The sequence below is a fragment of the Heterodontus francisci genome, chromosome 4, assembly GCF_036365525.1.
Source record: "Heterodontus francisci isolate sHetFra1 chromosome 4, sHetFra1.hap1, whole genome shotgun sequence".
Classification (NCBI taxonomy): Eukaryota; Metazoa; Chordata; class Chondrichthyes; order Heterodontiformes; family Heterodontidae; genus Heterodontus; species Heterodontus francisci.
The window spans coordinates 190,905,563-190,931,833 of record NC_090374.1 but is presented as its reverse complement, the minus strand read 5'-3'; the positions used below and the strand labels follow the sequence as shown (position 1 = coordinate 190,931,833).

Below are 26,271 nucleotides of genomic sequence, written 5' to 3'. Positions count from 1 at the left end.
GTGCCATTAACTGGAAAGTACTTTTCAAAAAGTTTGCTATTTGTACATCCAGATGGCTGCATAAGGGTTTTCTAAGTCAGTAATTGTAACTTTTGTTTTTTGAATTTCTCTATATAGCTTATTTGCACTAGTCTTGATGAACTCAGGGAACTAATTGCCAAAATGGAAGGAGAGCTAAAAGAACTGGGAAATAATAAGAAGAAATCTGTAAGTAACTGATCTCTTTTCTCTGGATCAAAATTTGAAAGTCAAAAATGCTCCAGTGAATTGTACATCCTGCTCTTCATATCTTTTGGATGTTGCTGATTCAGAATGACTGCATTTCATCTTGTAAGTCATATCTTCCAAAATTAATTTATTGCGTGAAGTGCTTTTCAACCGGGTTAGGTGCTATATAAACAAAACTAATCTGTAGAAGTTTGAGTATTTAAACACTTGTATTTCAGGAAAAAGTTGAGCTTTTTCTTACGTAGAAGGGAATAATGTAATTGCATGCCTAAGATATGGCAGAATGCATATAACATTCACCATTTTACATTGGAACATGGGTTTAAAACTCCAGTTCTGTGCAAGCCTATTTTGAGACTGTCAAAATTGTGTGTTGTGTATGCCGCACACCATTTCAGGATCTTTTTTTTTCAGTTTTGACACTGCCCCCCCACCTCCCCCAATGTTTCCAGATCTCTGTTAATGTTGCTTTGCTGCTTGCCTTTGTTGTGATTTTAGAACCTTTGTGATGTAATTGGTAAAAGTTGGGCCCAACACAATGTTCCTAAAATTGACTGATCAGAAGATGCAAAGGGTACTTGAGCTACATCTGTGTAGAAAGGCGGGATGCATTTTGATGATGTGGAGCATGGGACAGGAACAAAACACTGAGTTTGCAGATACAAAATTGGGAGAGATTGTAAAATATTTAGCAGAACAGATCTAGTTCTAGAGGGATCTGGGTAGTTATGGGGATTAGGCCAAGAAGTGGGAGATGTTCAGTGTAGAGAAATGTGAAGTCATGAAGCAAAGGAAAGGAACAGTGAGTATAAAAGAATCTTTGAATGATGCAGCACAAAAGGAGGCCATTTGTCCAATTGTGCCGGCTCTTTGCTAGAGCTATCCAATTAGTCCCAGTCCCTTGCCTTTTCTCCACAGCCCTGCAGTTTTTTTCAACCCTTCCAAGTATTTATCCAATTCCCTTTTTTGAAAATTATTATTGAATCTGTTTCCATTACCCTTTCAGACAGTGCATTTCAGATCATCATAACCAGAGTGTAAAAAAAGTTACTCTTCATCTTGTATCTGGTTCGTTTGCCAATTGCCTTAAATCTGTGTCTTTTGATTGCTGAGCCTTCTGACAATGAGAACAGCTTTTCCTTATTTACTCTAACAAAACCCATCATGATCTTGAATACCTTTATCAATTCTCCTCTTTTCTGCTCGAAGAGCAACCACCTCAGTTTCTCCAGCTCTTCATATAACTGGAGTCTGTCATCCCTGGTAAATCTCCACTGTCCCCTCTCTATGGTCTCGGCATCCTTCCTAAAGTATGATGCCCAGAATTGGACGCAATACTCCAGCTAAGGCCTACCAAGTGGTTTATGAAAGTTTACATAACTTGCTTTTGTGTTCTGTGCTTCTGTTTATAAAGTTAAGGCTGAAGTATACTCTTCCAACAGTAGCCTTCTGAACCTTTTCTGCCGCCTTCAAAGATATGTGTATGCACATCCCCAAGTGTATCTGAACCCCATTAGAATTGTACCAGTTAGTTCATATCGCCTCTCCTTTTTGCTTCTAACAAAAATGTATCACTTCAAAAAAACAGCAACAGTCTATGTGAAATTGCACAGGAGGGAAGGAATCATAGGATTTTCATGGAAAAGGTTCTTAAACTATCCTCAATTTGCAGCAGTGGTGAAAAGGCAAAATGGCATTTTAGAGTTAATAGCTTCGAGGTTAGAGCATGTGTTCCAGAATGTGATGGTGTGTAAAAAGCCTTTGTCCACTTTTTGAGTATTGTATGAAATTCTGAATACTGCATGTGATGTCATACTGATCTTGGGGGAAAGTACAAAGGTCAAATAAATTCATAAATAGATTGGGCGCTAGTTATTGGGCAAACTATATTGAGTTATAAGAAAGGCTAAGAGTACCAGGAATATTTGCACTGGAAAAAGGCATCTTATTGGTAATCCTATTTAACATTTCCAAGTGAAAATATAAATAGGATCCCAAAATAATCTTCCATATTAGCGCTAGCCGTGGGACTAGAGAACATCTATTCATTTAGACAAGGTATAACTTTTTCACAGTGTGGCGAACATTTGGAATAGCCGATGCTGGAAGTGGATGGTAAAAATTCATCACTCTTTACCATTCAACAGCCTGTATTAAATTTTATAGAGATCAGGTTGCTTACGAAGACTGTGAAGCATGTTACTGGCTTGATAATTGGCTATAGTCTTTTATCCACTCATATATAATCATATATTTCCAAAGGTTGAAACATACGGGAATGGAGGGATGGCCATTGGTTGAAATATGTCGAGTGATGTATTGTGAGTAACCATGGTCCCCTGAGCTTAGTTAGGAGGGAATCTCCAACTTTTACCAAAATTTGCCAGGGATCTTTCCATTTTTTTCCCTTCCCCAGGAGTTAACACTGCTTGCAGTTGGAGGCGGTGATGCACAAAATCGTACTGTTCAATTGGTCATTAATAGGTTTTATGGTCTTGTCGTCACTTCACTCATTGCAACTTGCTTTTGAGCCACCATATATCTACGTAGTTTAATTAATTTGTTTAATTGATCAACATTTTGGCGCCTTAGGTATATTGATGGCTATCTGCAAATCCTATTATTGAGAAATAAAAAGTTATAAAATTGGGGAGTATTCTTGTTATTGGGGAAGTTCACTTAGAAATCTTGCATTGTTCTGGGAAAAGATTTCTGTCTGTCACTGGTTAGTTTTTTTTGCTTTCTCTCGCTCACTTTTTCCCTCCCACTCTCAAAAGCAGACTCCTCTCTCTCTAGATGCAGTTAAGCATTGCTGCAAGAAGCACAGTATCCCAGATTATTTTTGGGGAGGCGGAGGCAAATTCCAGAAATCCTAGGAACGCGGATGTCTTGCGAATTTAATGCAGGACCTCAAACAGTTCTTTTTTCATTTTCCGCCTGGTAGCCAGCCAATTTAACAGCTTGACCGACTTCCAGGTGGGAAACCCTGTGGTTGAAGGCTGCAGCCAGGGGCTGTTAGCGACAGTCCTTGGCAACCAGGAAGATTGGAGGTTGGCGAGTGGGGCGACGAACCAGCAATTGTGAGGGGAAAACCCGAAGAGATTGGGGTGTGTGGGATGGTCGGACTGACAATCGGAAGGGAGGGAGGACAGGACAGATCATGGGTCAGGAAATTTGCTTGAGGGGTGAGGGGCAGCAATCTTGCTCCTGGCCCCCAAACAATACTGTAAAAAGCACTTCCCTGCTTGATCTGGCTGCTCCTGCCCCTGGTTAGCTGTCTGATTTGGTAAATTCCAGGAAATCTGTGCAAGAGACGTTTAATATCAAATAGCTGGCAAAGTATCAAAAACAAAGCCTCATTGAAATATTATAAATTAAGGACCTGCCTCTCCAGAATGGGTTACTCAGGTGACCCATATCCTCTGTGGTTAAAACTGAAATGGGCAGCAGCATAGCAGGTTGGAGTTTGGTTTTGTGAATTTGACAATTTAATCTCTCATCATTGTGCTGCGGTTTGAAACTCCCCCTGATGATTCATGAATACATTATTTATCTTCCACCTGACCGAAGACTGCCACATCTGTTTAAGGTTCATCTGTTTTTGGATTTGAAGAAGCGATGCCAGTTTTAAGGAGATCTGAGTTTTTTAAAAAAAGCTTGTGACTTAATACATGGATTTAGTGTTAAGAGCCAAACTGACTTGATTATCCAGAACGATCTCACTCCACTTTGCTCTGGTGTCTGATCAGATCTTGACAGTTGATTCAGGTGGCATTCACGCCTGTAATCACTTCAAGCTAATCACTATAATTGTACTGTAAATGCACCCTAAAACATTGTTGTTGTAGTTCTGTACAAGTTGACTATAACTTTTACAGTCTTATATTGCCTTTCATATTGTATCATTTGATTGTAAATAAATCTAATGAACTATTCAACCTGTCTAGTGCTGGGTTACTTGTGCCTCTATATAATGGAACATTATATGAATTTAACTTTTACAGATGCACAAATCAGTTATTAAACCTATGCTGACCTATAACAGGCTTCTGGATATCAAAGCATGCAATTCACTCCGGGGAGTCAGAGACTGTTGGGAGAAAAACAGAGCATTGTTGGTCTCGAGAACCATGGGGAATTAGTTTGCTTGCTGTCCTTTCACTTTGGGGATCTAGATGTAAATCTAGCCCACACTGATGAGTCAAAAATGTCTTTACTATAACTCTTCTATGTGAAATTATTTTGATAACCTCAAATCATATCCTAATGCTTGGCACAAATCTAGCCATAGTTTGCCAGTAAAATGATAACCTTGCTGAAAGGTCACACACATGCCTGGTGTCAGAAGTAAAAGTGTCATGCTGGTGCTATGGTGAAGGCTGTTCAGATACACAATTGGAGCCTAACTCTGCAGCTGATTGTATTATACTCTTAACATTGGAATGTTAGATTCCTGGGAGCACAAAGTGAGGAATAATGAACCATTCCCTAATCACAAAAATTCCCCAATGTTTAAGGGAAAATTAAATGTATAATGCATCAAAATTTGATTGCAACAATTACCCTTTTGATTTGAGATTATTTTCCTGTTTATCTTTGAATTTTTATTGGCCCAAAAGCCTGGAGCCAACAAATGAACTTTCATAAAAACAATTTACAAACGTTATACAGAGTTCTACAGGTTAGTGAGTCAGAAGGCCAATGACAGTTTGATAATTCTAAAATGTTATTGCACTGGGGACCAAAAGGTGAGCTAGTCGAGTCATGATGAAAGCTGGATTACCATATTCTTACTGTACAATTTGGCCTTTTTTTTTAATCTACAGGAGAAATGGTTTTACAGACGGCAAGCTTTAAAAGATTTACATAGTACCCTAGGACGACTCTTGAATGAACTGCTGCCATGGGAACAAAAATTAATCAAGGCTCATCAGAGAAATCGGTAATTTTTTTACACGGGTGTGTCTTTTTATCTTCCTGTCCTCTCCCTTTTCTAATCCTTTTAGTAGAGAGACATGCTGTGGAGCAGTTTCACAACTCTTCAATAATGTGTTCAAGTGGCTTATCTTCATAGAATCATAGAATGTTGCAGCATAAAAACTGATTATTTTGCCCCTCAAGGTGCTTTTCTCCATGAGGTACTTCAACTAAGCTCATTCTCCATCCCACTTCCCATACATTTTAACAATCTTTTTCAATCTCTTTCTGCAAGAATATATGGCTTCTACTTCAATAACCGTTTGTGGTGCATAATTCCACATTCTTGGAAAAAAACTTTTTTTTTTCTTACCTCCCCTTTAATTCTTTTTGAGATCACCTTAAATTTGGACAGCATTCCTGTTCATTTCTTGTCCTCTACCAGCATCCACAGGCAATGTCTCCAAGAGGACTCACTGTATGGCAATTGGGACAGAAGTCTTGGCTGATTCCATCTCTTGGAACTTGAAAGGCTGTGAGGAGGGATGATATGTTGGATGGTTCATCAATTAAGGCCATATGGATTGAGCTAAGGAACAAAAAAGGGGCAATCACACTGTTGGGAGTGTACTATAGACCCCCAAACAATCATAGGGAGATAGAAGAGCAGATATGTAGGCAAATCTCTGAGAAGTGCAAGAACAATAGGGCAGTAATAGTAGGGGATTTTAATTACTCCAATATTAACTGGGATAGTTTTAGTGTGAAAGGAATTGAGGAAGCAGAATTCTTGAGGTACATTCAGGAGAACCTTTTTGCCCAGTATGTAGCAAGTCCAACAAGAGAGGGTGCAGTTTTAGACTTAGTTTTAGGACATGAAGATGGGCAGGTGAAAGGAGTGGCAGTAGGAGAACATTTTGGTAGTAGTGATCATAATTCAGTCTGTTCTAACATAAGTATGGAAAAGGACAGAGATAGAACAGGAGTTAGAGTTCTCAATTGGGGCAAGGCCAATTTTATCAAACTGAGGAGTGATTTAGCGAAGGTGGACTGGCAACCGCTAATTGAAAGTAAATCAGTGACAGAACAATGGGAGGCATTCAAAGGGGAGATTCGTGGAGTTCAGGGTAAACATGTTCTCACAAAGAAAAAGGGTGATGCGGACAAATTTAGAGCCCCATGGATGTCAAGGAGTCTACAGGATAAGATAAGGCAGAAAAGGAAAGCTTATGTCCGATACCGAGAACTCAATACTACAGAAAGACGAGAGGAGTGTAGAAATTGGAGGGGTGAAATCAAAAATGAAATTAGGAAAGCAAAGAGAGGGCATGAAAGAATATTGGCAAGCAAAATCAAGGTGAACCCAAAGATGTTTTATCAATAAATTAAGAGTAAGAGGATAACTAAGGAGAGTCGGGCCCTTAAAAGACCAAAAAGGTAACCTATGTGTAGGAGCGGAAGATATTGGTATAGTTCTTAATGAATACTTTGCGTCTGTCCTCACAAAAGAGGGGGACGATGCAGATATTGTAGTTAAGGAGCAAGAGTATGAAGTATTGGTTGTGATAAACATTGGGAGAGAGGAAATATTAATGGGATTAGCATCCTTGAAAGTTGATAAATCACCAGGGCCAGATGCAATGTATCCTAGGCTGTTAAAAGAAGGGAGAGAGGAAATAGCAGAGGATCTGACCATTGTTTTCCAGTCCTCACTGGATACAGGTGTGGTGCCGGAGGATTGGAGAATTGCTAACGTTGTACCTCTGTTTAAAAAAGGAAGCAAAGGATAACCCGAATAATTACAGATCAGTCACTTCAACCTCAGTAGTAGACAAATTATTGGAATCTATCCTGAGAGACAGGATAAACTGTCACTTAGAAAGGCACAGGTTAATCAAGGATAGTCAGCATGGATTTGTTAAGGGAAGATCTTGTTTGACCAACTTGATCGAATTTTTTGAAGAAGTAACAAGGAAGATAGATAAGGGTAGTGCAGTTGATCTGGTCTACATGGATTTTAGCAAGGCTTTTGGCAAAGTCCCACCTGGCAGACTGACTTAAAAAAAAATAAAACCCCATGGGATCCAGGGAAATACAGCAAGGTGGATACAAAATTGGCTCAGTGGCAGGAAACAAAGGGTAATTGACGTTTGTTTTAGTGACTGGAGGGCTGTTTCCAGTGGTGTTCCACAGGGCTCAGTACTGGGTCCCCTGCTTTTTGTGGTTTGAAGGATGATACCATTTGTACACAGACTGTACAAAAGTGACGGATCAACTTCCATAGAATCATAGAGCAGAGAAGAAGGCCAATAAACCCATTGTGTCTATACTGACTTTGTTTATTTACGTAACTAATTTTTATACAGAAAAAAAAATTAGTTGTGTTGTAGAGGGTCTGTGGAATTTTTGTAACATGGAAAGGTGCCTCACTGTCAACTGTGGCTCAGTGGTAGCACACTCGCCTCTGAGTCACAAGTTTCTGGGTTCAAGTCCCATTCCAGACTTGAGCACAAAAAGCCAGGCTGACACTGCAACAGTACTGAGGGAATGCTGCACTTTAGGAGGCGCTGAATAAGACATGAAGCCAAGGCCCCGTCTGCCCCCTGAGGTGGAGGTGAAAGATCCCATGGTGCTATTTTGAAGAAGAGCAGGTGAGTTATCCCTGCTGGTGTCCTGTCCAATATTTACCTCAACATCGGAAAGAAGACTATCTGGTCATTATCACATTGCTGTTCATGAGAGCTTGGTGTGTGTACATTGGCTGCTGCTTTCCCTATATTTCAACAGTGACTGCACTTCAAAAGTACTTTGCCTTTGTCCCATGACATCTTTGCCATTTAATCTCTCCCGCCCTCTGCCCGAACACACACCTTCCCTTTTTGTTCTCTTCCACCGCCCTTCACTTGCTCTCTGTTTCTGTCTGCCTCCCTCTCTCTGTCGCTGCCTGCGCCTCTCTTTCTCTTTCTTGTTTCACTGCCCGCACCCCTCCTGCACCCGCCACCCGCCCCCCCCCCCCCCCCCCACCACACACACACCCCGGTCTGCCTCGCTCTCTCTTTGGCTTGCAAAAATGTTGAAAACCCCTTGGTTCATGCATGCTGATCTGATCGATGTTTACATGTATGTGAGGAACTATCTGAAATGTGGATTTGGTGAGATTGGAGAAAACATAAGCCTCTATAACCCATTGTATGGATTGTCTGGAATGTTAAACTGAGGTCTGCCTGACATTAAATGTCCCATGCCTGTTTTCAAGAGCAGAGAGTTCTCCTGGTGTTTTGACAGCATTCCCCCTCTCAACTGTCATCCAACAGTACAAATAAAGTAGCTTATTTTCTTAATGTTGTTTGTGGGATCCTGAAGTTGCTGAACACAAATTAATTCACATTTGCTTACGTAAGTTCCTGAACTTCACTATTCACTGTCTGAAGATCTGAGATGTTTGAGCGATTTAATAAGTTGCTATATAAATGCACTTTTATTTTAATTACTTGGTTACAAGCTTTCACCGAAACGAATGAGTACTTCATGTGTGCTAGCAGCAATCTGGAAGCCGAATTAATAAAAATGCTTGCTATTTTTATCTTTTAAAGAGCTCGGATGAAGAAAGACTTTGATGACTTTAAAGAAGAGCCTGATAATGATGAGTTCCTTAGAGATATCTTGCCAAGTGAAGAAATGGATGGAGAGTTTATAAAAGACATAGCTGCAATTGAAGCAGGGTCCTCAAACTTTGCTGATCATCAAGAAATAGTGAAGAAAGAATGCTGTGAAATAGGTATCTTCATCTTTTTAACTTTATTGAGTTTTGAACATTTATAAGTAAAGTACACAGTCCAGGTGAGCCAGTTGTACTTAACTTATTTACTCAAGTTCTGTTCCTTTGTGCATATTAGTGGACTTTTTGTAATGTTGAATGCTTATTTATAAGGAAAACAAGCTATTCTAGCTATTTAGTGTCATAAAAAGGACCAAATATAAAACCAAGTGCATTTTAGTTCTGTTATTTTGTCTTCAAGGGTTCAGAGCCATCTTTGAACTCGTATACAAGAAAATGTGCAACAAAAACAATCTCAAATGGGTTTCTGAGCTCAGAATTCCACAGATCATGTCCTAGTAGCTGACCAGCTGCAACAACTCTGACTGAAGTACCATTAGCAATTGCTGAAGAAAGTCTTAAATTGAAGTGACTGGAAAATGTTAATGCTTTTACCTTTCTCGCACATCTTAATTTGTCTGTGATAATTGCACAAATCAGAATCTAGGTTCTATGTTTGCAAGTTCAGTACTGTCTGTCTCCAGAAATTCCTGAAGATAGAGTTTAAACCTTGCTTCTTTAGAGTATGAGGCAACTATTCCTGCTTCTCAAAAGCAGGTCATTTGGGACTACAGCTACAGAGTTATATGTTGGAAGATTGACACCACTATGAATTATATGAAGAGAAAACATTTGCAGGTCTGCGGGGAAAAGGCAGGGGAGTGGCATGAGGTGAATTGCTCTTGCAGAGAGCAGGCACAAATTGCCGCCTCCTGTGCTGTAACCATTCAGTGAAACTTTTGACTTCTCAAGCCCCAGGTCTTGTGCCATTACTCCAGTTTATTTTTCTCCAGATAGGGGTTCATAACTAAAATGTTTTTCAACAAGGGTAGGCTAGATTAGAGTATTAATATTTCTGTTGACCTACTTGGTAGGTTGGCCACCAGGGTCTTTGTACAGGTTTTTTCAGCTGAGGCCAGTTAATGTAGATTAGTGCATTTTCTGAAGTTAATAGACTGATCGAAGCCCAAATGAAGGCTGCTATGCTACACCAGAGAACAACAGTCATGCCCTTAGTTTAACAGCAAGGTTGTTGACTTTTGATGTATTGCTGTGCAAACTGGCAGTTATTATAGCTGTCTTCTAGTGGAAGAGGTATTTTGGGAGAAGACAGGTAGAAACAATGGTGGAATCATTTCAGATAAAAAGGGGTGACTATGAAGGATGGGGTCCTTTTAAGAACCTTACTTACTCAACCAACAGATTACAATAAAAACAAGCTCAACTGCAGCCTTTTGTGGCTCTTGTACCCCTGTAACAAACACACCCTTGTCAACTTGGGGCATCCATCTGTAAGAGCAAGTAGACAGTGTTGTAGTCCATTTAGTCCATCAGTCGATTAGAAGTAAAGGCAGTGAGGCTAGCCTGGGCACACATTGAGACTGCATTACATTCACCTGGTATGTATGTGGTTGGCAGCATTGCATTGGTCTGTTACCTTTATTGTTACTCTAGCTTGTGAATTGCTTCTCTTGGATGAGCATTTAGCCAGGGCAGAAATCATAGCAGTGGATTCTCTGTTTCATAGTTCAGTTTAATGAGCTGAGTCACTCAGGATACTTTGAGGATTCAGGGTGGCAGGAAGCAGACCTGTTTGCCTCTCCTTATAACCACCAACTCTTGTCGTCTTGCACAAAGATGAAAGCTGTGTTTCTGTTCAGGAATAGAAGCCAGTACAGCTTGGAGGCTGTACTGGATACAAAAGTTTCTGCAAGCATTTGCTTTGATTCCATGGGTATTTGAAGTGATACAAGAAAACACAACAAAGCCTTTATTGGCCTGCAACTTTTGCTCTCATATTGCAATGAACAATTTAGAGGTGTTATTAACTGCATCCAAAGTCAAGAGAAAGCCTGGTCATTGGAAGACTGTAACTCGTAGATCAGAGTCTTTAGTTTCTGGTGGTTGATACATTTATTGTTCCAGTACGGCACCCTAATATCCAATATCAGGGCTTATGTAAAAATCTTGTGCTAAGCTGAATAGTTCCAGGTTGTTATCTTCAGCATTTGAGTAACAAGGATTTTAAAAAAAAAATTCTGGTTGATTTTTATGCTCAGCCATTTGTCTTTCATGATCCATTTGGATCATTAGGGGTTTGCTCATAATGCAAGATATTTCATGATTGCTGAGTAAAGCCCTCTTCAGTTTCCAACTGAAACCTTAATTTAGTCAGAATTAGAACTTTGTTTAGATGCTTGAAGATGCCCTGAGAAAGTGTAGATAACAACAATTTAGGCATCTTGGTAGTTACTCATTTTCCTATCGGGTAAAAAACTGTTGACCTGAGCAGGCAACCAAATAGGTAGCCAGGTATATTATACATTGCTATCTAGCAGGGAAGGTTGGGGGTAGTAGTGAGGTTTCTGCCTTCCCATGGTTGCTTTTCTGGAAATCCCTCAACAAGGCTTCAGATGGTGGTGTATGCAAAGCTGCCATTGGGAGTAATCCTGATACATTATATACATCAACCTGCAGTGCATAGCAGCTTTTGACTGTTCCCTCTGACAGTTAGTGTTATGACTATTTATTTAGGTTGGCTTCTGTGATGTTTGGAGGATGCGGGATGAAGAAGAAAGATTAACTAACTAGGCAGTGTGGTTCTTTGAATACTTTGGGTACTGCCTGTGTGGAGTTTGCAAGTTCTCCCTGTGTCTGCGTGGGTTTCCTCCGGGTGCTCCGGTTTCCTCCCACATGCCAAAAGACTTGCAGGTTGATAGGTAAATTGGCCATTATAAATTGCCCCTAGAATAGGTAGGTGGTAGGGAAATATAGGGACAGGTGGGGATGTGGTAGGAATATGGAATTACTGTAGGATTAGTATAAATGGGTGGTTGATGGTCGGCACAGACTCGGTGGGCTGAAGGGCCTGTTTCAGTGCTGTATCTCTAAACTAAACTAAATTAACTTCCAATCAACACAACTCCACCTATCCACCTCTGGAGGATAAAATAGCTTTATGGATTTTGGGATGGGTGGGTGTGTGTAGTGAGTTTGAGTTGGTAAGTTGTTGATGAGCTTCACATCAAAATGAAATAGCGTAGGGTGTAGGTTCTGGTACTTTGCCTCTTGCAGTCGAAGACTACATCTAGCACTACCCAGCTGCAACACCTTGAAATGTTCATGTCTTTACTGAACACTTGGTGCTGAATCATAACTTCCAAAAACAGGTAGGTTAGGGTTGGATCAGAGGCTAAAATGCAAAAAATCTGAAACAAGAACCGAACCTGATTTAACAGAGGCAGGACATGGAGCGAGCGACCAATCCGCTCATAGGAGGTGGGTTGGTCATTTAAAAAATGTATTGAGGCTGTGTGCCTTCATTTTAACAGTCATTCTATTTTTAACACATTGGCCAGGCTTCCCAGGCTTTGGGGAAACCCAGAAGGTGAAAGGAAGGGGAGAAGGGCTAAATCCATGAGGTAAATGCTTTACCTCACTGCTTGAGCAGGAATGTATCCTCCAGGCTTAACAGGCTACCCAGTAAACCTCCACCCCCAATTTCATGATCTGCCTGTTCCCCAGCACCCCTATTGGGGCCCCCACCCTCACCCCCCCAGTCATTTAGGCTGGTTATGGTATGGGAAGGAAACCTACAGGGGAAAAAAAAACAGCAGGATGCTAGTGTTTCTTGCCCTCAACATAGCCCCCTCAAACGGAACATGCCTCCAAGCTAAAATCCAACCTTGGCTTTCCCGAGAATCTATCAAGCTAGACTCGGCTCTTGCGTTGTGTGAAGGATGCATAATCACTTGAATAATGAGGGTAGCTATTATCCATTTTGTTCCATGCAGCATATCTCAAACCCATTTTTAAGTAGAGATATTCAGTCTTATCTTTGGTAATTTGCCTATCAATTTCAGACATTCCCAGATCTGACCATAATATGGGTTAAATTGTGCACAAAGCACCATGATCAGACATGGAAAAAGTATTTCTAGTCAGACAATTTCATTCCTACATCATCCTTCTTTATTATAGCATATGAAAGTGGTGTCAATTTAGGGCAATTTTCTATATTGCATATGCATATTAAAATAATTGAGAAAAGTCAATTTGGCTCATCAGCCTCAACTTTGAAAACTGAGTAACAATGCTTCATTTGAACTCATAGATAAGGGTTACCATATTATAGTGAACCTCAAACTGACCTTTGTGTTAGGCTGTTATACATGTTGTACTATTGCATAAAGTACTTGCACAGCTTTAGTCTCTGGTCAAGTGGGAAAAGCTGCACAAATGTGCTTTCTGCTGCACATTATGGAATCTTTTATGGTGACTCTGTCAAGACCTGTATTCAGTGGTGTGAACTAGACAGAAGATGATTGATTACCAAGATTTACACTTTTTTTTTAAATTAAGGAAAATTACATGAAAAAATAATTAGGCGTTTCTCTCATACTGTTCATAAAAACTTTAACCTGTATAGGAGAATATCTGTTCAAACTTAGATTCATTGCTTAAAGATGCTTTTTAAAAGTAGGGCTTTTAGAACAAAAATACAGGACTGGATTCCTTTTCAATTCAATTTAAATATAACTGAAGGAACTACAATTGCCTCTGCTGTTAGGCTTAAACTGAAGATTAAATTTTGAAGATTATACTCAAATTTTGAATGAAATGATAGTTCCATTAATTGAAATGTGTGGATCCCTGTGAAATATATCCTGGAAATTACCTGTTTATTTTTGCTCCTTTGAAGATGACATTTAAAACATTCCAAACACTCATCATGCAGTAGGCTGATGAGTATGCTCACTACCTTCATGTGCACTGTACCTTAACCATATCATTAAAGAACATCTTGTTAACTTTCTTACTAATTCGTTGCCAATTAATGTTGATATGTAATCTCCCATGCATTCTCACAGTATTATATGCTACATCTGTAAATTACTTCCTTTTATTAGGCTAGTCCAGTTGTAGGGTGAAAATTCTACCCCACATGTCATCTTGTACACTTGTATATCCATTCACTTTTAACTGGTAAGCTTATTATGTCTATTATTTAAGACTAGTTAAGAGTCCACAGATCAGGCAGTATGACATCAGATTTTAACTGATTCATCTTTATAACTAGCTTACAATGGCTATCATCGATAGCCTTTTCTGCAACACGTAGCGGTTAACATAATATAAATGTAGTTAGATGCTTAACCGTTGTACAGTACTGTATGCACCTCCTGAGCTGTTTACATTATTGGCGTTATAGGATTGTTTGCATTTCACTAGTGTTTATCATGAACCATTTTGATATCTTTCAGATGACATGATGCAGCCAGACATGGAGATACCTGCAGGTAAACTGAAGCCCACAAGAAGAGAATGTTCCAGTAAAGAAACACAGAAACAAACGTCCAAGTATCCTAAAAGACAAATGAAATGTAGTGATCTTGATGAATGTTGGAAAGAATCACCTCCTAGTAAAAAGACCAAACTAAGCACAAATGAAGCTGGTGCAGATCACAACATAGTAAATGCATCATTTGCCACTGAGCCTGAAAACCAACATATTGAATCAAAATCTGCAACAGTACATCTTCCAGTTGAATCAGTTACCAACTTGAGCAAGCCAGATGAACATTTTGTCAAGTTAGACAATTCAGAAGGTGAGATAACCAGTGTATCGAGATCAGCTATACAGAAAGGGACCAAACCTATTCAAGCCTTACTTGCAAAACATAATGGGAACAAAGTGACCTTAACCAGTCAGACATCCTCCTCTGTGAGAGAGACAAGCAATCCAGAAGAAAAAATAACTACAGTCGCATCACATCCAAGTCCAGCAAAATCCTGTTTACCGCCTCTTGCATCTTCAAAAGGCCCACTGCAGATGGTGTATAAAATGCCTGATGGATCTTGTGTGCCAATTGATCTCAGTAGCAGCCAGATTAAGATTGCAGTCCAACCTGTTATTGATGCAAAGACAGGAGAGAGGATCATGCAGCAGGTACTTATTGTACCGAAAAACTTACTGACCCAACAACAAGATGGCAAATATGTTGAAAAAGAAAGTCCACCCAAAGCACAAAAGGAGCTGGAGAAACGAACTTCAGTTGGCTCTCAAACTGTTAATTTGGGACATTCTCCTTCAGTAGACCTTCAGTCTCTGTCACCTGTTCAAGTTCAGTCACAGATTTCTAATTTAAGACAGAATAGGAGCAGTGCAAGCTTAGCAACAGTAATAACTTCTGTTAGTCAGCCAACAAAAGTTATTTCATCATCTTGTAACCTTGTAGCATCATCAGTCATTGCACCACAAGGAAGGGTAGAAATGTCTGCAGTTATGGCTCCTTCAGTTACGACATCAAATACTAGAGGTGGTCAATCAGCAGCTGTTCAGCCAGTAACACCAACAAAAACACAAAGCAAATCAATAAGTAATACTGGAACTGCTCAGAGCTTTAACTCTCAGCAGTCAAAGGAATCAACTGAAACCAAGCAAGAACTTAAAACAGTGTGCATACGAGATTCTCAGTCCATTTTAGTCATGACACGTGGTGGAAACACAGGTGTTGTTAAGGTGCAAAGCAACTCTGACCAAAATTCACCGAATGCTATTACACCAAGGCCAATATTTACTTTTTTACCAGAGGTTCAGAACTTTGTGGCATCAAAAACACAACCATTGTCACCATTGACTTCTTTTCTTGTTCCAGCACAGACTTCCCTTACAAACATTGGCCAACTTCCTGTTTCCAGTTCCATTTCATCAGTTTCATTAGGTCTAAACCAATTGGGTGGGGAAACAACTAAATTAGGGTCCTGCAAAACTGTGAATAATTCAGGAGTTGTACCTGTTCATGTGCCTCTGCCCACAGTCTTGTCAACTGTTTCAGAGAGTCCAACTGTGCACACCAATACCCACAATGCCTTGAATTTAGTTAGTGGCCCTGCTGCTGGATTATCTAGTGAAGGTCTAGTCCAAAATAAGGTAACAGTAACTCAAGCACCCTCATTGCAACTCTCACTTGATACTGCAAGTGGCAAGCAATTATTTCTGACACCACCAGAAAGTAATAAGTCAGGAAGCAGCACATTTTTGACTGGAACTACAATGTCAAAACTCTTATTGGTTCCAAATCCCTCTGCTGCACCTTGCAGCACAAGTCAAGTCAGCATGGCACCCACAAATGCTCAACCTCAAAAATTAGTCTTTATAAGTCCATCTATGAGTTCAATGTCCTCATCCTCCAACTTAGTATTAACAAAACCAGCCCATCAGCAGCATGCACCACCATTAAACACAACACAGATGGCAGTGAAAAATGTAGACCCTTGTCAGGTGGTACTGGTACCGTACACTGGGGAAACATCAATTAAGGCCAATCCATTGTCTGACCCATTTCAGGTAAAAGAAGTTAAAAAGGGAAATCCAGCCCACCTTGTAAGAAACAGCATCCAGAAAATCCCAGGAATCAGTGTTGTGCCAAATATGTCTGCAAAGGGGGTAGAAGGATTATCTATCAAGAATACTGTATTACCAACAACTTGTATAAGTACTTCAGTAATTCCTTCCATTGTGATGGGAAGTCAGAGCTCTCCATCTTTTCAGAACTCCACAGGAATCAAAATGTGTGTTAGAAATGCAGGTACAGTAGCAACAGCTGCAGGTGCAACTCTTCCAACACCAACTTTTGCAACATTTGGTTCACTTCCCACTGCTTTGCTTAAAGGAAATGACAATATGTCTGGATCTAATCAAGGGATGTTATCAACTAGACTTCCTGTTGCTATTTCAACAGTGAAAGCAGAGCACCTTGCTTCATCGATGCTTCTTGCATCTGCGCAGCCAAAGATGCCACATCAGTCGCTGACTCCTTCTCTCCCTTTGCCAAACCCAATAACAGTCAATTCAAAGATAATACCAACAAACATTCAACCAATAAGTACAGCGTTTTCCCCACAAATCCCACATTTTTCAAAAGACAGTTGTCAAGCAGTCATTCGTTTTCAGAGTCCAAACACAATAGCATCACCAACCAGTACAAATACTGTTCCAAGGTTTGCAGCTGTGCAAGCAGCCACTCGCCTGAGTGCATCAGCTGTTGGTAATGTGCTGTCTCCTGCTGGTTTGGGTCTTGGCTTGGTGCATCAAACAACGGTACACAGTTTAAGTACTAATACAGTTACTGCAGCTACTTCCCTAATGCAGCCTGTAGCAACTGTGCCATCTTCTATCAGCAAAGTTTCTGGACCATTAAACGAATCTTGTATTCGGCAGAAAATAGTCATCAACACAAGTACTCCTTTGGCCCCAGGAACTCAGATAGTCATTAACAATCATCGATTTGTTGTTCCACCTCAAGGCCTTGGATCTGGTAGCCATGTCCTGCTGATTTCCAATACATTGAAACAGAGTAGTTCTCAAGCAGTAAATCTCAATCTAGGATCTCATGCAAGAACTGATGTAACATCTGCTGTATCCCACCGTTCTCAATTCAGTCCGTCTTCTTGTGTTCTTCCACCTGAAAAGTTACTTCAAAACCTGTGTGTTCAGAGTGCTGCGCAAACAATAACTGCTGTTTCTAAAACTGCTCAGCCTACAACAGGATCAACACTGATAAATGTTCCTAGAGCAAGACCTCAGCTTCAAAATGCAGTATGCAAATTCCAAGCCCCTACGAGCCAGAGTGCCACAATTCTTCCAGTAGATACTTCCTTCAGTAAGTTATTGGTCAGCCCAGAGGGAGCTGTTTTAAATGCTATTAATACTGTGGTTAATCCTGTTGCAAAGGTAGTGTCACAATCCTCTCTGACTCATGTTTCGGGAAGTTCAAGTGCGAATGCTGCTGTAGTCTTCCCTGCGTTTAAGGCATCTGAAGTACTTGACCCTGCCAGGACCGTTTCAGCATCTTCCAATCTTTGAATTACAACTGCCAGATATCCAAACCATGGGGATTGAGAGAGAGCCTTCAATAGAATTGGAATCATTCTCAGATTATGTTGTGGTCTTAGGGATAAGGTACAACTTATCAACAATAACTGAGATGTCTGAGAGGCGCAAGTATTTATTTAGTCTGCAACGATGTTTTCCCTGTGTTGTATCTGTGAAATCTGTGTATTTCAATGTACAAAAACAATTTAAAAATTGTAAGACAGCAAATTTGAATGGACTTGTAAATTTCCCCTGGTTTATAATTTTAACAAAAGCATAGCAATTTTAGTGATTGCTTACTGTGCACTCAAAAGCTTCTTGCACACTTGCAGTACCACCTGTATCAATGTCTACATCTTTGGTGTGCTGCAATGTTCTACTTTTATGTATGTGATTTTTACAAAAAATGCAGTCAAAAAAAGCATAAGATTTGTTTATATGCTATTGCTTCCTTTTTAAGTATTTAACATAGAAAATTTCTGCCGTCTGTTGTACAGTTGTAAATACTTTTGAACCCAGAAAGTTGTACTAAAGTGAATGTACAAAAGAATTTTGCTAATTTATTTGTTTCTTGTTTATATAATGTATAGGTTTTTAAGCTGTTTAGTAGCTTTTAAGGACCAGTGTTTAGAAAAATGCAGATAAATCTGCATGATTAAAAATGTGTGCAATTGTTATTTATGTGCTTCTTATATTGTTTTTATTTGAATGCAATTTTCCTCCCCAGCTATAATTCTATATTGATTAATTTCCAAATGTGCAGCAATATGTGCTGGCTTAAAGTTTGACCAAGTAGATTGGGTCATGTATCCCTCTTTGCAATTGGATATTAGAGGGGAAAATGTCTTCCAAGTTTTGATAAAGCTGTGCATTTTATTCTGCATTTCTAATCTCTTATGGAACTACTCTGACAATGAGTTATTGTGTTCAGGAGATTGTGGGACATGAATATTGTTAGGGAGGGTAAGTGCTAGCCTGGAAAAGTGGGAGTTCAAGCAATCTGCAACTTTCAGCTGTACATTAGAAGCTTATAATGCCCTGTTGAATTTTCTTTCCCTTGATGGTGTACTGTGGTAAAAGCTATTGTAGGAAGGACTCTTCTGTATTTTCTGATCATTGCTCTCTTCTGGCAGGTACAGCACTAGGAAAATATCCAGTTATAAATGGATGTTCAAAATTGCTCTTTTGTCCATCAAGTTGTTCTTGCCTTGAGTTAGGTTTCATAAATATTTCTTTATTTTCCCTAATATTGAAATGAAGTATCGACTGTGCATTTCTGGTACACCCATCTTCCCTCGTTTGGCAAAAGAAGGATGATTCTCGCACTCTATCATTTTGTCTAAATTTGCTCTTGTATTCAATCACTCAGGAAATCGATCCCAAAGTTTTATCCTTCAGTATGTAATCATATATGTTGGTAAATGTGCACAAAGCTTTGGCATATTATGTAGGTATAACAAAAGTTCTTAATGCATTTGTTCATTTTCTTTTGAATCAGCAATTCAGGGACATTTATTACTGGACAATTCTTAGCAGATTGGATAATTAATTACTATGTAGCTGCTGGGAGATTGAGTAATGGATTGTGTCTCCTACTTTTCTCTCCTTGATGGATCCTGTCCAGGCAAAATTTGAGCTTGCACTACTTTTACAGTTTGAGCTGCTTCAGCTCATTTGCAACGCTACTGTCTTGGAGCTGTTTACATTCTTTGACATCGTATGATTAGTTTGACTTGACAGCTCAGGAGAAGTAGTTCTACAGTGTTTCAAAACCGACCTGAAGAGGTAGATCCTCTTTCTCTTTTATACAACTTTAGTATATTTATTGTATCTGTTGGCTTTTTTTGATGAAGAGGAATGCTGGATTCTTTCTCTGTTCTTCAATCCCAAAATACAGTTGGCATTATATCTGATAATCTTCTGTTCTGCTACCCTAATTTGATTTAAGACAGGTCTAGAATTTTTTTGCCTGCCTACAGTAGCTCAGGCTACAAAGTTCTTTCTCTGTTTATTGATTTTAATTTTACTGCTTTGTTTTTAAGTATTAGAGTTTCTATTCATGTGTTCCTTTTCCCCAGCAAAACAGTTTAAAATCTTGACAACTAGTTTCCATTACTTCAATTTAATGCTAAAGGTAACCTTTTTAATTATACAGTATTGGGTATTAATATGCAAAATGTTGCCTTGGGCTTTCCACTCCCTTTGCTTCTGAAAATCAGAGTGCGGGGTAAAATTCAACTTAATGTGCTGAAAACTAACATGCGTAGTCTTAAATTACTTTTGTTAGTCTTTCAGGGATTAAGTGTGTCTTGTTTTATGATCTGATCTTTCATGCATGTCATCCTCTTTTCTTCCCTCTCCTGATCCTCTCCAACGTGCCACCCCCCCCCCCCCCCCCCCACCCCCCAAAAAAACAAAATTTGTGGGACTAGATTTTTCTCCTCTTGATAGATTTCTTCATAGGAACAGGAGTAGGCCATTTAGCCCCTTGAGCCTATTCAGCCATTCAGTGACTCGCTTTTGCTCCATGTCCCTAGATAACTATACCTAACAAAAATCTATTGATCTCGGTCTTGAAAGTTTCAACTCACCCAGCATCCACAACCTTCTGGGAAGCAACACTTCCAGATTTCTGTTACCCATTGTGTGAAGAATTGCTTTCTGATTTCACTCCTGAATGGCCTAGCTGTAATTTTATGGTAATGTCTACTTGTTCTAGATTCCCCCATGAGAGGAAATAGTTATCTGTATCCACCCTATCAAATTCTTCTATAATTTTAAACACCCTGCTTAGATTACCCTCAATCTTCTATATTCAGGACTACAAGCCAAGTTTATGAAATCTTTATCCTTTTAAACTCCAGTATAATAACCTGCACTGTAATCCCTTTAAAGCTAATATACTTTTCCTGATCTATGGTTCCCAAAATTAAGGGCAGTATTCCAGATGGGTTCTGACCAAAGCTTTGTACAACTGAAGCATCACTTCCTTAACTTTGTATTCCAGCCCCTTTGTGATAGAGGCCAACAGTCCATAGCCTTTTTGATTGCATTTTGTACTTTTCCGTCAGCTATTAGTGATTTGTAAATATGGACACTGAAATCTCATTGCTCCTCTATAGTTCCTAGTTTCTCACTATTTGGATAATACTCCAATTTGTCATCTTGAATTCAAAGTGGATAACCTCACACTTCCTGACATTGAACTCCCATTTGCCAAAGTTTTCCCCACTCTCTTTTCTCACTTCCTGCTTGATTAGTACCCCATCCACCATCTTAAACATTCACTCCCTCCACCACCAGCGCATAGTGGTAGCAATATGTATGATCTACAAGATGCCTGCACAATTTGCCAAGGCTCCTTCATTCAACAGCACCTTCCAAACCAGTGAGCTCTACCACCTAGAAGAACAAGGACAGCAGGTGCATGGAAACATCACCACTTGCAAGTTCCCCAATCACACCCCATGCTGACTTGAAAATATATCACCGTTCTTTTACTGTCGCTGGATCACGAACCTGAAACTCCCTTCCTAACAGCACTGTGGGTGTACCTACATCACAAGGACTGCGGCGGTTCAAGAAGGCAGCTCACCATCACCTTTTCAAGCAATTAGGGATAAATACTGGTCTTGCCAGCGATGCCCACATTCCATGAACAAATAAAAAGAAACTGCACTACTTACTGACCCTCCTAACTTAGTATCATCTTCAAACTTGGATATACAACTCTATTCCTTCATCCAAGCCATTGATAAATATGAAAAGCTGATGTCCTAGTGGAGCTTCCCAGGGAATGCTACTTGTCACATCCTGCCAATCTGAGTGCATATTCTATCTGTTTTCATGTCTCGATCTCCTAATTAATTTCCAGCATGTGTTACAAGGTTGCCTCCAATTTTGCTTGCTTTCATTTTTGCTAATCTCTTGTGTCCTACCTTATCAAATGCCTTCTGAACGTCCATAAAGATGGCATCCATAGATATTACCTGAGCCACTATGTTAGTGACCTACTCAATGTTGAAATAGTTTAGTCAAACATAACTTGCCTTCGCAAATGCATGCTGGATCATCTCATTTGTCCAGGTACTCAGTCCCTAATGACAGATTCTATTAACTGCCTGACATTCGACTGCCTAACTTGTGATTACCAGGTTTCTTTCTCCCACCGTTCTTAAATAATCCAGGTGAATAAAGATGATCTGTAATGAACCTGCCACATCTCTGCTAATGCCCCTCTGCAATTGACTGTCAGGTGTCGTGTAAGTAGGAGCTGATGCATCTGTCCTTTGGGGGTCAGGTGAGTGGAAAAGAGGAAAATAATTCACTAATCTCTGCTTTACATGTCTCATTGATATCAAATCTGTTCGTGTAACAGTTGCAATGCAGAGTTTTGCTACTCTGTGCAGCATATCTAGTGTTTGTCAAGCTTGCCAATACATCAACATTTTGTCCCAGTGATTTCCTCTCCTGATTTCCTATTTTCTTTGTACCCTAACTTATAATGTATGACTGGACTGATGCGGCAAAGAAAAAAATAACTATAGCTTCACTCCACAATCAATTCCCTGTAATTTTTAGATGACTTGTTATTGCAGAAATCTATTTTCCCAACAAGGTGAATCTTGGTTGTCCACCTTTTTTTAATTATAGCAGCAGAAAAAGTACTATAATCATATTTACCTCTGATCTGTTAGAATCATAGTTGACAGCACAGAAAGAGGCCACTTGGCCCATCGAGTCTGTGCCGACAAAAGAAAAGGCCACCCTGCCTAATTCTACTTTTCAGCATTTGGTTCATAGCCCTGCAGGTTATGGCACTTCAGTTGCACATCTAGGTGCCTTTTAAATGAGATGAGGTTTTCTGTCTCTACCTTTCAGGCAGAGTTCCAAGCCCCCACCACCATCTGGGTGAAAACAATTTTCCTCATCTCCCTTCTAATCCTACCAATCATTTTATATCTATGCCCCCAGTCACTGACCTCTTTGCTAAGGTAAATAGACCCTTCCCACTCACTCACTCCAGGCCCTTCATAATTTTGTACATCTCACTCAAATCTCTCCTCCACCTCCTCTGTTCCAAGGAGAACAACCCCAGCCTATCCAATCTTTCCTCATAGCTGCATTTTTCCAGTCCTGGCAACATTCTCGTAAATCTCCTCTGTACCCTCTCCAGTGCAATTACATCCTTTCTGTAATGAGGTGACCAAAACTGAACACAGTAGTCAGGTTGTGGCCTAACTAATGTTTTATACAGTTCTAATATAACCTCCCTACTCTTTTATATTTTATGCCTCGCCTAATAAAGGAAAGGATTCCATAAGCCTTCTTAACCACCTTATCGACCTGTCCTGCTACCTTCAGGGATCTGTGGACATGCACTCCAAGGTCCCTTACTTCCTCTACACCTCTGTGTCCTCCCATTTATTGTGTATTCCTTTGCCTTGTTTGACCTCCCCGAGTGCATCACTTCACACTTCTCTGGGTTAAATTGCAGTTGCCACTTTTCTGTCCACCTGACCAGTCATCGATCTCTTCCTGCAGCCTACAGCTATCTTTGCTATCAACCACGTGGCCAATTTTTGTATTGTCTGCAAATTTCTTGATCATCCCCCCCCCCCCCCCCCCCCCCCCCACGATTATGTCCATTTGTTGATATATACCACAAAAATCAGAGGACCTAGTACTGAACCCTGCAGAACCCCATTGGAAACAGCCTTCCAGTCACAAAAACACCTGTTAATGATTACCCTTTGTTTCCTGCCATTGAGCCAATTTTATATCCAGCTTGCTACATTCCCCTGGATCCCATGGGCTTTTTTAATCAGTCTGCCATATGGGAGCCTGTCAAAAGCCTTGCTAAAATTCATTTAGACCACATCAACTGCACTACCCTCATCAATCCTCCTTGTTACTTCCTCAAAAAATTCAATCAGGTTAGTCAGACACGACCTTCCCTTAACCAATCCATACTGACTATCCTTATTAATCTATGCCTTTCTAAGTGACAGTTTATCCTGTCTCTCAGAATTAATTCTAATAATTTTCCCACTACTGAGGTTAGACTGACTGACCTGTAATTATTCAGTCTATCCCTTAATCCCTTTTTAAACAAAGGTACAATGTTAGCAGACTTCCAGTCGTCCGGCACCACACCTGTATCCAGAGAGGATCGGAAAGCGATGATCAGACCTTCTGCTATTTCCTCCCTGGCTTCTTTTAACAGCCTTGGGTACGTTTGGGGGCCCTGGTGATTTATCTACTTTCAAGGATGCTAATCACCTTAATACTTCCTCTCTCCCTATGTTTTCCACATCCAATACTTTACACTCCTCCTCCTTAACTACGATATCGGCATCGTCCCCATCTTTTGTGAAGGCAGATGCAAAGTATTCATTAAGAACCCACATCTTCCGCCTCTATACACAGGTTACCTTTTTGGTCTTTTATGGGCTCTATTCTTTCCTTGGTCATCCTCTTACTCAAAGTGTATTGATATAACGTCTTTGGGTTCTCCTTGATTTTATTTGCCAATATTCTTTCATGCCCTCTCTTTGCTTTCCTAATTTCCTTTTTTGATTTCACCCCTCCACTTTCTATGCTTTCTGTAGTATTGCGTTCTCAATGACTGACATAAGCTTTCCTTTTCTGTCTTATCATACCCTGTAAGCTCCTTGACGTCCAGGGACCTCTAAATTTGGCCATCCCACCCTTTTTCTTTGGAACATGTTTACTCTGAACCCCCGAATCTCCCCTTTCGCTCCCAGTGCTTGGGCACTGATTTATCTTCAACTAGCTGTTTCAAGTTCACTTTTGCTAAATCACTTAGCTTAGTAAAATTGACCTTGCCCCAATTGAGAACTTCAACTCCTGTTCTATCTCTGTCCTTTTCCATAATTGTGCTAAAACTAACTGAATTATGATCACTACCACCAAAATGCTGTCCCACTGCCAGTCCTTCCTCCTGTCCATCTTCATTACCGAAAACTAAGTCCAGAGCCACACCTTCTCTCTTTGGACATGCTACATACTGGACAAAAGTTCTCCTGAATGCACTTTAAGAATTCCGTTCCCTCTATTCCTTTTACACTATCCTTATTAATCCGTGCCTTACGAGTTTAGAAGAATGTGAGGGGATCTCGTAGAAACCTATAAAATTCTAGCAGGACTAGACAGGCTAGATGCAGGGAGGATGTTCTCAATGGCTGGGGAATCCAGAACCAGGGGGTCACAGTCTCAGGATACGGGGTAGGCCATTTAGAACCAAGATGAGAAATTTCTTCACTCGGTGGTGAACCTGTGGAATTCTCTACCGCAGAAGGCAGAGGAGGCCAAGTCATTAAATGTATTCAAGAAGATTCAAGATTTCTTAATGCCAAAAGGATCAAGGGATATGGAGAGAAAGCGGGAACAGGGTACTGAATTAGGCGATCAGCCATGATCTTTTTTGAATGACAGAGCAGGGCCAAATGGCCTACTCCTGCTCCTATTTTCAATGTTTAAAACTATCCCAGTTAATATTGGGGTAGTTAAAATCCCCTATTAGTGCTCTATTGTTTTTGCACTTCTCAGGGATTTGCCTACATTAGATTTACTCTTCTATATCGCTCTGACTGTTTGGGGATCTATAATAACTCCCAGCAGTGTGACTGACCCTTTTTTGTTCCTAAACTCAAACCCTATGGCCTCAATTGATAAACCTTCTAACATATCATTCCCTCCTCACAGCTGTAATTGCTTCTCTAACCACAATTGACACCCTCCTCCACCCCACCCCCCCACCATCTCATTTGAAAACCTTGTAACCAGGAACGTTAAGCTGCCATTCCTGTCCCTCTTTAAGCCATGTTTCTGTAATAGCTGTAATACTGCAGCATTTCTATCTGTGCCCTCAGCTCGTCTTTATTTGCTATATTCCTTGCATTGAAGTATATACCCTTGAGCACTGACAAACTTTATTTTCTATCCTTTGTTTCATCTGCCTTCCAGACTCCCTCACTAATTTTCTGCCATTTCCATTTCTGATTTTTGCCTCATCTGCGTCTACCCCCAGCTTCCCATCCCCCTGCCAAACTGACACAGAACACAAAAGTCCGAGTGTATCAGGCCTGTGTCCTCAGTACCTTGCTCTATGGCAGCGAGGCCTGGACAACATATGTCAGCCAAGAGCGACGTCTCAATTCATTCCATCTTCGCTGCCTCCGGAGAATACTTGGCATCAGGTGGCAGGACCGTATCTCCAACACAGAAGTCCTCGAGGCGGCCAACATCCCCAGCTTGTACACCCTACTGAGTCAGCGGCGCTTGAGATGGCTTGGCCATGTGAGCCGCATGGAAGATGGCAGGATCCCCAAAGACACATTGTACAGCGAGCTCGCCACTGGTATCAGACCCACCGGCTGTCCATGTCTCCGCTATAAAGACGTCTGCA

General features: G+C 40.4%; 1 protein-coding gene across 2 annotated transcripts in view; it reads left to right on the top strand.

Moving 5' to 3' along the window:
* Window positions 1-18,521, top strand: part of LOC137369462 (uncharacterized bromodomain-containing protein 10) — a 111,247-nt gene extending 92,726 nt beyond the window's left edge. For both annotated transcript variants that reach the window (XM_068030709.1, XM_068030710.1), the window contains 4 exons: window positions 118-207; window positions 5,055-5,170; window positions 8,739-8,923; window positions 14,227-18,521. In XM_068030709.1, coding sequence (XP_067886810.1) covers window positions 118-207; window positions 5,055-5,170; window positions 8,739-8,923; window positions 14,227-17,831 — 3,996 coding nt within the window. In that variant the 3' untranslated portion in view covers window positions 17,832-18,521. The remainder of the gene's footprint in view (window positions 1-117; window positions 208-5,054; window positions 5,171-8,738; window positions 8,924-14,226) is intronic.
* The last annotated feature ends 7,750 nt before the right edge of the window (window positions 18,522-26,271 follow it).